Source organism: Anolis carolinensis, chromosome 6 (assembly GCF_035594765.1).
Source record: "Anolis carolinensis isolate JA03-04 chromosome 6, rAnoCar3.1.pri, whole genome shotgun sequence".
Classification (NCBI taxonomy): Eukaryota; Metazoa; Chordata; class Lepidosauria; order Squamata; family Dactyloidae; genus Anolis; species Anolis carolinensis.
In genome coordinates this window covers 58086267-58100017 of record NC_085846.1, presented here as the reverse complement: position 1 = coordinate 58100017, position 13751 = coordinate 58086267, and the positions used below count along the sequence as shown (strand labels likewise).

The 13751-nt window shown below is 38.8% G+C and overlaps 1 protein-coding gene across 2 annotated transcripts in view; it reads left to right on the top strand.

Moving 5' to 3' along the window:
- Positions 1-13751, top strand: part of npsr1 (neuropeptide S receptor 1) — a 122161-nt gene that overhangs the window by 98448 nt on the left and 9962 nt on the right. For both annotated transcript variants that reach the window (XM_062984360.1, XM_062984361.1), the window contains exons 6-7: positions 2885-2961; positions 4854-4943. In XM_062984360.1, coding sequence (XP_062840430.1) covers positions 2885-2961; positions 4854-4943 — 167 coding nt within the window. The remainder of the gene's footprint in view (positions 1-2884; positions 2962-4853; positions 4944-13751) is intronic.

Here is a 13751-nt window from a genome sequence, read left to right as displayed (position 1 = left end):
TCAGGAAAAGCAATCAGACTAAGTGTTTGCAGAACTCTATGGTTTAAATTGGTACTTATTCAGTATAAACTTCAGTGTCATCTTCACTGCAAACCCAATTAAAATGTAATTTAGTCAGCAAACAAAGCTCCACACCACAGCTTTGAGACAATATGTTGGGACTATGTCCTCCTCGTCCTATCCATATGGCCAGTGGATGAGATTTAAGGCACCAATTATTGGCAGAAGTCAACCTTTTTGCCTGCTCCTCTTCATAGCAGCCCATCAAGTACCCAGGAAAAAGCTGCTCAAAAGATCAGGAAACTGTCACGATTGGGATTACATGAATGACAGAAGGAAGAGAGGTGCATTTAAAAATAAGCCAAGGACATCACTCATAGAGTGCACTCTGCTAGATTTGGAAGAATCCTCCTCAGGTTTTGTACAATTCAACATCCCCCTCCTCCCAAACTCTTTGAGCTTAATCCTGTGTTGTTAATCCTCCCTAGAGCATACCCAATAAAATAAATCAAACGTGTTAGTCACAACTAACTATTCATTTAAATGGTCTTGCTCTAGGCTCGAGTAACATTTTGTCATGGGTGGACAACATTTGACTTGTAGTCCACATGCAGCTCCTAGACCCCCACTTCGTGACTGCCCAGAATCTCCAAACCTTTTCAAGAAATATTTGTCCTGAAATCACACAGAAAGCTCACCAAACTTGTGAAAATGTGCAGAAATGTCCTATCTCTGCAAACAGCTGAGAATTCCATGCTATTCGCACTACATCCTATAACCATTTTAAATAATACTTATTAAAACCAGAGGCGGTTCAACCACCAGGCCAACTAGGCAGTTGCCTGTGGCGCCATTTTGTTGGGGGCGCCATCGAGGCAACTCCTGTCTCCTGCGGCCTGCCTCCGCAAGGTATTGAACTGCTTTTCTTGTGGATTTGTTGTAAAACATGATGTTTTAGTGCTTAGTTTGTAAAATCTTAATGTAATTTGATGTTTAATAGGCTTTTCCTTAATCTCTCCTTATTATCAAACATTTTTGCTTATCCAACACCTTTATTTTTCAATGATTGTTTTTTGGGGGGGGCGCCAAAATTCTGTTCGCCTACACTTGAAAAATACCTAGGGCCAGCTGTGATTAAAACATTTGTTATACATCATTTGTTACACAGCAGACCCATAATATTCAATATTCAATACAATCTACAATACATTTTTTACATCAACTGTTATTTTCACGCTTACATATATTTTCTATCACATACCACTGTGCTCCCCTCCCCCCGAGCCATTTCTTTTACACATCATCTGTCCAAAATTTCATTTCTTCTTGTGGAGGTAATTTTCCATCCTTCTTAAATCCTCTTTCAATAAATTTTCTCCATACATCATCCTACATTTCTCCTTTTAACTTTTAATTTACATATCAGCTTATCATTTATTGCCCATTTCCATACTTCTTTATACCACTCTTCTATTTGTATATTTATTCCTCTTTTCCAGTTTCTTGCTATCAGCAGTCTTGCTATTGTTAATAAATTTGATATCACATCTTTTACCTCTTTTTTCAACAGTTATATAATAATAAAGATAATAAAGCTATAGTAGGACTTATTTCTATCTTGATATTCATTATATCCTCTTCATGCTATAATGATTTTAAGAGAGAGACTACAGAGGGAAGTACTTGAGATGGGATGGGATGGGATGAGATGAGATGGGAAGAGAATTTGGGGGGGCCTTCCACATAGCCCTGTGTTCCTGAATATCAAGACAGAAAATCCCACAATACAGTAGAGTCTCACTAATCCAAGCCTCGCTTATCCAAGCCTCTGGATAATCCAAGCCATTTTGGTAGTCAATGTTTTCAATATATCGTGATATTTTGGTGCTAAATTTGTAAATACAGTAATTACAACATAACATTACTGCGTATTGAACTACTTTTCTGTCAAATGTGTTGCATAACATGATGTTTTGGTGCTTAATTTGTAAAATCATAACCTAATTTGATGTTTAATAGGCTTTTCCTTAATCACTCCTTATTATCCAAGATATTCACTTATCCAAGCTTCTGCCGGCCCGTTTAGCTTGAATAAGTGAGACTCTACTGTATCTGCTTTGAACTGGGTTATCTGAGTCCACATTCAGATAATGTGAGATTTTCTGCTTTGATATTCTGGGAAATAGGGTTGTGTGGAAGGGCCCTGAGTCATTGGTCGCTGGAGGACTATTGTGGGATGGAATGGACAGGAAAGTTTGCTTCCACCCATTAGGTTCCACAAAGCTTGGAAAGTCACTTCTTTGGAGTCATTTGTTCCCATTACTAATCACAATATTTTTAAAAAGCAATTAGTTGGTGTTACTCATTAATTTTTTATCAAAGCAATTAATTGCATGGTTTGTTTGGTTGTTTACTAGGGAATGTAAAGAATATTCACCAAAAGGGATGACTCATTAACAAAAAAAAACCTCATTACATGTAGTTGGGTTTTTATGCCTTTCTGATTCCATTCCACCGAAATCAACTAACAACTAACTTAACTCTGCTCCAAAGATAACTAAATGAGGAGTCAGTCCATGATGTGTAAAGTCTTGAGAAAGTGGTCCTGGGATAGAATTGTATCTTCTCAGTTTATCTTGTGTATTGGATTACAATTCTGGAGACTAGGATTTTAATCCCTATTTGAACATGAAAAGCCATTGGGTGACCTTGGATGTGTAGAATCACCTAAGCCTCAAAGAAAAGCCATGGCTAACCTCTCTGATCAAATCTTGTCAACTAAACCTTTTGATAGGCTCACCTTAGGGTTGTTATGAGTTGGAAACAACCTGAAGGAACACAACATCATTAACTTGCTTATCCTGTTTCCTTTGACCATTTTTAGTGTCATTTACTTCATCGTGATTCGAACAATATGGACTAAGAGTAAAGCCCATGCTATAATTGTGTCCAACTGTTCTGGTAAGTATTTTGGAGGAGCTCTTCTAAGTGCTACTGTTCAGCATGACATTAAAAATGAGTGGTGTCAATTTGCCAGAGGCTACAACAATAATTACTGTTAATTAATTAACTGAATTCTCTAATGTTATCTGGACAAATAAGAGAAGCTGAATATGCTATATGAAGTTGAACATGTTGCTGTTGATTAATTGGGCAAAAACACACATGGAAGTACTCCAATCCAATCTTAAACACCATAAACAATAACATTATTTTAATAGGGGTAAAATACATTCAACAATTCAGGAAGTTGAAGGAAGACAAATTTATACCAATTTAAAGTGTTTAAAGTCATTGTAACATTTGCACATATGTGGATCTGTATAAAGCCAATTTGGCCTTAAAGGCTTGACTAATATAATAATAATAATAACTTTATTTTTATACCCCACCCCATCTTCCCAGTGGAGACTCGGAGCGGCTTACATGGGTACCGAGCCTGACTAAGAAACCATGTCCAGCAAAGCCAAGCCACAAAGGCTGCAATTCCTCTTTAAATGAATGGCTTCTCACCATTAGGAGAGGGAAGCAGCAGGGAGAAAGCAGAGTTCGCTGGGAAAGAGACTGAAAAAACACAGAATTCTGGGATATGTAGTTTGGGAAAGCGAGGAGCCCTATGCCAGAGAATTCAAAAGGCCCAGAATTCTGCTCAGCATCAGAAAGTCCCAGTCAGGATAGGGGAGAGATTTGTCCCTCTGTAGCAGCAGCCAGACAAGGATCCAATAAATTGTTGAATCTGCAAAGAGGAGGACTGACTAATACTTCTAGTAAGTAAATTGCTGGGCTGGGAAGAAATCCCTAAATGGAAGCTCTATTAGTGAATATGAGAGACATTCAATGAAACAGCTGTTGTGGCTTTTTGAAAAAAAAAATGTTTTTGTAAAAACTTTTAAACATTCCCTAAAGTTATGTATGAATATTTCTGAAACTTGGGGGCAATAATTCCCAAGTTTTATAAAATGTTGTTTATAAATTTTTTTGAAAATTCCCCAAAAATCCATGGATAACTGAAACATTTTGAGGCTAACAGTGGTAAATGTGTTCTACATTGTAACAAGTTTCACCCCAATAGCTGTAAAAATGAGGGATAAAGGAGCCCCGGAAGTTTCCCCACTTCCGCAATTATTATAGCGAAAAAGTAACAAAATGACATTAATCTTGTTACAGTAACAAGAATTTCACTAATGATACTTTGGAAACACTTTAGAAACAAAATGCTGGCACCTCCTAATTTTGTAATGAGTTTTGAAACATTTTTTCGTTGATCATACAGCCCTAGTGGCCAATGTTATATATGAGCTTTTGGTAGAACAAAGCAGAGAGTGAATGGCAGAGGAGAATAAGATCATGTGCTAGTGATCTGTCACTATCAAAATGCTGAATTTAGGCTGGATCTACACTGCCCTATATCCTAGGATCTGATCCCAGATTATCTGTTTTTCCCAGATTATCTGGCCGTGTAGGTTTATATAATCCAGTTCGAACAGACAATTTGTGATCAGATCCTGGGATACAGGGCAGTATAGATCCAGCCTCAGACTTACCAGTAACTCTTCTCTGCTAGCAGTACCAGGCTTAGATACCTGCTCAGTTTCCACATGGTTACTGCATTGTGCATGTTTAGGACATCTCCCAGGCTCCATAGTTAGTTATGTATTAATTAATTAAGTATTAAGTATTGCTTAATTCCTAGAGGAAATGCCTTGGCTGTGCAGTTGCCTGAAGAGTGGCAAATTCTTGTTTCCACCCCATTTCCTCCAGAATGCAAGAACAGCAAATGGTAGAAAGAAATAATGAATATACATAGATATCTTTTTTATTTATTTCTGTATTTCTTCTCTCCTTTTTTACAGATGGCAAATTCTGCACAAGCTATACTCATCGAGGACTCATATCAAAGGCAAAAATCAAAGCTGTCAAGTACAGTGCGGTAATAATCCTTGGTAGGTGAGAACAAGTGTCAGTTACCAACACTGCAGTTTTCACTTTTTATTGGGCCCATGGAGATATCTAATTAACAGAAATGTACAAAGAGGTGGTCCAACCGCCCCCCAAGGGAAGCATTTGCCTGTGATGCAATCATCCTGGGGGCGCAGTCGAGGCCCCGGGAGGATGGCACCACCCCCACCTCCTTCTCCTTCAGGCCTGGGCCTTCCTGCCAGGGCGGTTGGCTGGGCCTTCCCGCCGTGGCTCATGTGCCCTGGCCCCGCCTCCCGTGCAGCATGAGAGGTGGGGCTAGGGCATGCGGCATGGGAGGCGGGGCCAGGGTGCACAGCGCAGGAGGTGGGGCCAAGTCTGGTCCCGCCTCCCACGCCGTGCAGCCTGGCCCAGCCAGCCTGGATGGGCTTTCCCGCCACAGCCTGGCTCAGCCAGCCTGGATGGGCCTTCCCGTTATGGCCCACATGCCCTGGCCCTGCCAGGAGCTCTAAAGTGATAGGCATGTTGATATTATTGTATATTCTCATGTATACATCAATGCTATACATAGGTTAAGGGCAAGTTTTGGGGGTAAATTATGGATTTTGATATGACCTAGCCATTTCACAGAGAGCACCAATGCCGGCTCAGGAGACTAGTTGCCCCCAGATGCCACTACTGCTATTTTCCAACCCAGGCATTCAAAATGGCCAGAAGTGGCACCATGGTGGAGAAAGTAGAGGGAGTTGATGATTCTTATAGGTTCTCACAGGACAAACAACGCTCTTTCCATTTTTTCACTCAGAGAAGGAGATCATTCTTATTTTATAAGAGTTACGGTACAGTACTCACATTGACACATGGATAAGTTGATTCAAGTTTCCTAGGACTAAAATTTCTAAATTTATACACGACTTTTCATACTAGTTGGAAGTGAAAAATTATTCTTCATATCCATTATCATTGATACATCCTTAAATATGAAGATTCTTACGAGTACAATGTATATGTAGAAGTGCTCTTTATGCATTCAATGTAACTGACTAAGGATCTTATCATACTGGCCTCTGGAATCGCCACAGATCATGACAAATCCAGCAGTGCCCATTGGGAGATGTGAGGAACCCATTGCCCCACACCCCACATTGCCCAACTTACCCATAACCCCATCCAAGGGGTGAGAAGCGTCAACCGCTTGGCTTCTCCCTAATGTTGTTGGAGCAAGATGGAAAGCCTCCCGTGTTGCCATCTTGGTGGCACATGCCAATTCCGCTGTAGTTTAGCCATGGAGCCCCCCCCCCCCCAGACTTAATTTTACATAATGGGATTGGAGCCAGTGGGCTCTGTGACTAAACTATAGCTGAACTGGCATATGTTGCTGAAAAAATCCCCATCTGATGAGGTTATCAATGTGTACAGGATTTATTACAGGCAGATGTTATTATTTTTGGGAGGGTTCAATGCTAACCACAGGCTAATAGTACCCCTTTGATCATTCATCAGGAGACTCAACTACATGAGATTCTTGGTGGTTCAATTTTGTCAGATTTTTTTCAGGGGGATCTCAGTTGAGGAGACTTGAACCCAACCTCTCCCTTATTTTCAGTCCAGGCTTATAGCTGTAGCAGCCAATTGGAAACCCATGGTCCAAGGCAGATATCAACCAAGGAAAAAAAAGAAGTTAATCAAACTTTTGACTGATGCTACTTTAAAAACTGAATTAAAAGAAAATTCCTTATAAACTTTTGGGCAGACATCAGCAAAGGGTATGGACAGCTTTCTGACAAGGCATTTATGTTTCTGCAACCCTTTTACAAATATAGGGCTAGTAAAGGAGGATTTTATGTCTTATATCTTTCTCAAAAATAAAGGCCATAAGAAGCTGAATACAATTTTAGATGCAAGAGCATGTATTATACCAGTTGAAGCTGACAACAAAAGACTCTGTCCTTCAAAACAAGCTGAACATTTGTCTGCTTTATAAATATCATTACAAAACATTTTTTTAAATTTATTATTTATTTCCAGCATTTATACCCCGCCCTTCTCACCCGGTGGGACTCAGGGCGGCTTACAACAGTTGGCAACATTTAATGCCAAGAACATAATAATAAAACAAAAACAGTACATATAATCAATTAAAACTATAAAAATACATCATTAAAATACATTATAACAATTAAAACATATGTAAATTAGATCCATTTGTCTAAAAACCACATGCTTCAGCCTATCTTACACTATCTAACATTTTTTTTTTAAATTTTCTGTTCCTGGTTTGAAAGTGTTATTTCCTGATTAATTGTGTGGTATTTATTTCTTTCTTTATTTATTTAAAACATTTATATTCTGCCCTTCTCACCCTGAAGGGGTCTCAGGGTGGAGTACAACATATATGCAGCAAACACTCCATGCTGGGACATAAAATAATTATAAATATACACAAACATTAAAATCAGTTATATCTACTTTAAAATAAGCTATTTATTGTAAATATATTGTCTGAGAAATGATTATGAAAGACTAATAGATGAAAGTATTGCACTGTATGCAACAAACACTCGCAATGTATGTATATTTGAATGAATGAAAATAAATAAACATTATATATATATATATATATATATATATATATATATATATATATATATATATATATATAAAATAAGCTATTTAAACCAACTCATGACACCATGCTGGCTTAGAAAGTAGTTGTTATACTTCAGAAATTTGTTTTTGTGGTTGCCATTTTAAACCTTTCGATATGTCTTTTTAAAACCTTTCCTATGCTATTTTTGATCTTTTGTGAAACCTAATTCGTAAATTTTGTATATGCGAACGGATATTAAGCAACACATGGGCGCCCACGCAAAAACTTAAGAATCAAAACTCACTCAATACTTTTTTGTTTGAATTCTGTAATGCTTGGAAATCAGTTTCATTTTCAGTGAAAGCAAGGTGAAGCCAAAAAGGCTGCAATTCCTCTTTAAATTAAAGAGATAGGCTGCCTCTCGCCATGGGAGAGGAAAACAGCATGGCAGGATGAGCTGAATGAGTTGTGAAGGAGACTGAGAGAGCACAGAATTCTGAGAAATATAGTTTGGGAAGGCAAGGGGCCCCATGGAAGAGAATTCAAGAGGCCCTGCCCTAAACTACATTTCCCAGAATTTTGCTCAGCATCAGAAAGCCCCAATGAGGATAGGGGAAATATGTGTCCTTCCTAGCAGCAGCCAGAGTTCCAATAAATCGTTGAATCTGCAAAGAAGGACTGACTGATACTTCAATACTAGCAATTAAATCTGTACTGGGCTAGGAAGAAATCCCTAAATTGAAGTTATATTGGGTAAACACATTCAATGAGATAGTTGTGGCTTTTTTTGTAAACCAAATGTTTTTGTCAAAACCTTTTTTAAAATCCCAAAAATCAGTAGACATAGGAATATTTCTGAAACCTGGGAGGAATGATCCCCTGTTATCTTGTGTCATTGTATAGACAGCTCTTGTAGTCTTTTTTTTAAAATGCTGTTTTTAAAAACTTTGAAAATTCCCCCCAAAATTGTGGATGAAACATTCTAAAACTTGATGGGCTAACAGTGGTAAATATGTTCTATAATCGGAGCAAGTTTCATGCCAATAGTTCTAACAATAAGTGAGAAAGGAGCCCCTGAAGTTTCCCCATTGGCACAATTATGTAACGAAAAGTAACATAAAAGTAGTTAACTCGTTACAGTTATGACATAGGACCCCATCCAATTTTGGAAACACTTTAGAAACAATTTTCCCCACCCCCTAATTTTGTAATGCATATTGAAACTTTTTTTTCATTCATCACAGAAACCTAGTATTTAATATAATATAATATACTTTATATTTTGCTCTATCTCCCTGAGGGGACTCAGAGCGGATTACAGAATACATATACAGCAAATATTCATTGCCATTATACAATTAACACAAAGACAGACAGTACATAGACAGAGGCAATGCTTCCCTTTTTTTTCATTTCCGGCATCTGAAGCTGGGGCTGGTGTCAGGAGCTCACCCTGACCTACGGCTTGAACAGCTGACCTTCCAGTCAGCATGATTTTCTTTAGCTGGCAGTTTAACCTGCTGTGCTAACCACGGCCCTGTATTTTAATTCTGTTTTTACCGCACTGATACTATTTATTTTTTTAAACTTTTGTATTTCACCTTTTAAACTTGGTTAGTGTGGAGTCTTAGCCACCTTGAATCCCAACAGGGAGAAAGATGTGGTATAAATAATAACAACAACAACAACAACAACAACAACAACAACAACAACACAAAAGAATAGGGATTTTCTTAAGATTAAATAACAAAGTAAACCCTTCTCACCACTCATTGTAATGTTCAATTAATTTCACAACTTTTTGCCTGTATCTTGTTGTACACTATTGACATACTAACATTATTAATTTTTTCACATACCCTGCTCTGTACCCCTAGAGTATATATATACTACACACACACACAGGTATCATGGTCCTATCATCAATGAGATTCTGATTGTTGTAGGTCAAAACGATAACCTTTCCATATTCTACACACACTTAACTAGCAGTCTGTCCTTGGACATCCAGAAGGATTTGTATTTTCATTTTCTGCAAAGCATGTGATCTTTTCCTGCAATCCGAAGAGGTTTACTAGAAGAACAATTTTTCAATCATTTCCACTGTTTGAATAAGCAGTGAACATTCTCTGTGAGTAACCCTCTGCCCTGAAAATCCAAAGCAAACAAAAACCCAAAAGATGAAAATATTCTACTGCTGCATATCAGCTACCACAGATCAAGGCAGTGTGATGGGTTCCATTTTTTATAGCTGGCACAGAAAATGGAAAAAGAGCAATTTACTCACAACTTATTTCTCCTTCTCCAGCAATGAAAGCAACTCATAATAGCATGCTTATCCTCAACACAGTTGAACCCTGTCTGTTATTCCGTCTCTAAAATAATGCATGTTCTTACTTCTCTATCTAGTGGGAATTTTAAAAAGCTTTTTATAAATCTCTGAAAACATGACTGTGTTGGAAAACAAGAAAAGCTTTGCCAAAGGGAGAGCGTTATTTGTATGATGTTTCTTCATCTTCAACCATGCATTCATATTTAAATCATATTTGGCTATTTACCGTTTTATTTATTTGGTATCATCTTTTCTGTAGTCTGGGGCATTAAATCTTTATAAAAGATTTATTTATAAAAAAATAGATTCAGAAAAACAACACAAACAAGTGTCAAAGGTTTTAAGGTTTTAAAAATTTCAAGTTTTGAAGTTTTAAAGTATTACATTTCCTGACCCTTAGACCTGATGTGTTTGGGTGGGACTGTGTCCCTCTTCTTATGAGCTTGTCATTGACTGTAATAAAGTGAACTTGAACTTCTTCTTCTTCTTCTTCTTCTTCTTCTTCTTCTTCTTCTTCTTCTTCTTCTTCTTCTTCTTCTTCTTCTTATACCCCACTTTATCTCTCCCAAAGACTCAAAGCAGCTTAACATAAAAGCATTAGCATACCATTTATACCAATATGCAAACATTAAAACAGGTTTAAGTATAAACAGTATTTTAAAATTCCCAGTTAAAAACCATTAAAACATATTCAAAGTTAAAAACTTTGCACCCAAATTCAGGCAATGCATTACAGTTAACTTCCAAATTAAATAAACACTGCCATGTTTAATAGTTAAGGTGAAATATTAAATATTTTAAGATGTTGTGAGGCTCTTTATATGTTGGTTACAATAATAAAAAAAAGATTAGCATTGAAGAATCTGATCTGGATCTACGCTGCCTTATATCCCAGGATCAAATCCCAAATTATTTGATTTGAACTAGATTATATGAGTTTGCACTGCCATATAATCTGGGATGCGCAGATAATCTGAGATAAAATCCTGGGATAAAGCGCAGTGTAAATCCAGCCTCAGTTTTGGATTATCTCTCTCACAATTCCTTATTATTAGCCATGGTTGATAGTATTTATTGGAATTGTACTCCAAAACAGCCAAACAAAAATATCCTCAACCCCATTATAGAATCATAGAATCATAGAATAGTAGAGTTGGAAGAGACCCCATGGGCCATCCAGTCCAACCCCTTGCCAAGAAGCAGGAAATCGCATTCAAAGCACCCCTGACAGATGGCCATCCAGCCTATGCTTAAAAGCCTCCAAAGAAGGAGCCTCCACCACAGCCCGGGGGAGAGAGTTCCACTGTCGAGGAAGTGAGGAAGTTCTTCCTGATGTTCAGGTGGAATCTCCTTTCCTGTAGTTTGAAGCCATTCTTCCGTGTCCTAGTCTGCAGGGCAGCAGAAAACAAGCTTGCTCCCTCCTCCCTATGACTTCCCTTCACGTATTTGTACATGGCTATCATGTCTCCTCTCAGCCTTCTCTTCTGCAGGCTAAACATGCCCAGTTCTTTAAGCCGCTCCTCATAGGGCTTGTTCTCCAGACCTTTGATCATTTTAGTTGCCCTCCTCTGGACGCTTTCCAGCTTGTCAACATCTCCCTTCAATTGAGGTGCCCAGAATTGGACACAGTATTCCAGGTGTGGTCTGACCAAGGCAGAATAGAGGGGTAACATGACTTCCCTGGATCTAGACGCTATTCCCCTATTGATGCAGGCCAAAATACCGTTGGCTTTCTTAGCAGCCACATCACATTGCTGACTCATGTTTAACTTGTTGTCCACAAGGACTCCAAGATCTTTTTCACGTGTACTGCTGTTGAGCCAGGCGTCCCCCATTCTGTATCTTTGCATTCCATTTTTTCTGCCGAAGTGCAGTATCTTGCATTTATCCCTGTTGAACTTCATTTTGTTATTTTCGGCCCATCTCTCTAGTCTGTCAAGATCATTTTGAATTCTGCTCCTTTCTTCTGGAGTGTTAGCTATCCCAGTTTGGTGTCATCTGCAAACTTGATGATTGTGCCTTCTAACCCTTCGTCTAAGTTGTTAATAAAGATGTTGAACAAAACCAGGCCCAGGACCGAACCCTGCGGCACTCCACTCGTGACTTCTTTCCAAGATGAAGAAGATGCATTCATGAGCACCCTTTGGGGTCGTTCGCTTAGCCAATTACAGATCCACCTAACCATAGTTTTGTCTAGCCCACATTTTATTAGTTTGTTTGCCAGAAGGTCGTGGGGGACTTTGTCGAAGGCCTTACTGAAATCCAGGTACGCTACATCCACAGCATTCCCTGTATCGACCCAACTCACATGATTTGTTTTATAGCAAGGTACTTGGCGGTCAGTCACATTGAAGTGAACAGGAGTAACCTCTGATTAAGCCTGTCTAGGAGCCCATCCAGACAGGACCTGTCCAAATGACACCTCAGGTAAACCCGAATTAATCTGGATTAAAGAGGGATTTCCCAGTTTACTCCAGATTAATTAAACACTTGGAAAGATCTGGACCTTAAGATAAGGTCTGAATCTTTCCAGGTGTGGGCTCTGTGGGGGGAATGACTCCCGGGATTGCTTTCATAATCCAGGGGGTCAATCCCCACATTGAGTGCCGCATCCTCAGGCCCCTCTGTTCAGGGTACCCAGTGCATCAAACTAATGTATCAGGAGATTGGGGTATGGGGGGTGATAAATTCCTCATCCCCCTCCCAGTGTGTCATTTTGATATGTTTGGAGCTCTGAATGGAGAGGACTGAACATTCAGCCAGGTCCCTTGAGTAAGTTTGGAGGGGAGGGGAAATGGGAGGCTGGGGGTGGATGGATGCCTTCCAAGCGTCAGGTGGACATGTATCCCTCCCCCAGGGAAATTGGGGCTATGGGATGGAGACTATATCCTAGGAGGAACTGGAATATAATATCTCAGTTTCTCTCGGGATTTAGTGATGTCTTGAAGGGCCCCAGGAGCCCACTGATAATGCTATGTAACAAAATTTGATACATTTTCTGTTCCTGGTTTAATTGTGAAATACTTTGAAAATTGTTGTTATACTCCAGAAACTTCATTTTTTGTGGCTGCCACAAACAATGTTGAATTGGTTGAGTCTCTGTGAAATATTCAATGAAAAACTAAAGCAAAATGTGCTGCAGATGTTCCGCAAAAACCAAGTTTTCAGTTTAATAGACGTTTTCCATGTTTTTATGATAGAACCAATTAGAAAATGACATTTATAACCCAGGAACAAAAATTGTGTTACATAGTGCAATCATTAACTTCTTCCAGAGGAAAGAAATAGTTCACTTTAGCTTTCATTTGTAGTTAAGTTCCAAATGAATTAATTGGAACTTAGTTTTCAGCAAACAGGCATAGGACTAAGTTGTTAGTCTTCAGATTTGAAATGCCCCACAATCTATTATCAAATCCAGAGTGTGGGTTGAGTTGGCTATCTGAGCATACAGTAGACATGTATGTTTTGATGTTTGTATATTCCTCCCAAGCATCCATAATACATGTGTCACATCAGAACTGACCTTTTTGGGAAATGTTTCTTCCTGTTTAAATTCTGACCCCATGATCAGTCATGATTCTGCCACATTTACTTCTTGCTGTAGTTTCTCCGTCTCCAGGAATTAATGACTAATCAAGAAAAAATATGGTGGCTGAACCGAGAGCCATCTTTTTTAATGATGCTTTTCCCTAGCTACTTGCCTCATGCCCTGTTTTTCCAGGCAGTTGACATGCAGAAGCTTTGATTCCTCCCAGTTTGTCATTTGTTTGTAGGTTCAGGAAACACAGTGTTCTTTTGTCTTCAATACAGTGTTGTTTTCTTTTCTTTTTTTTAATTGGGTGCAATGGTGGAGCTTTATTGGAACAAGCAAAGGGGGGAAAGGCTGCTCCCCGGTGGATCCAGAGGCCCAAA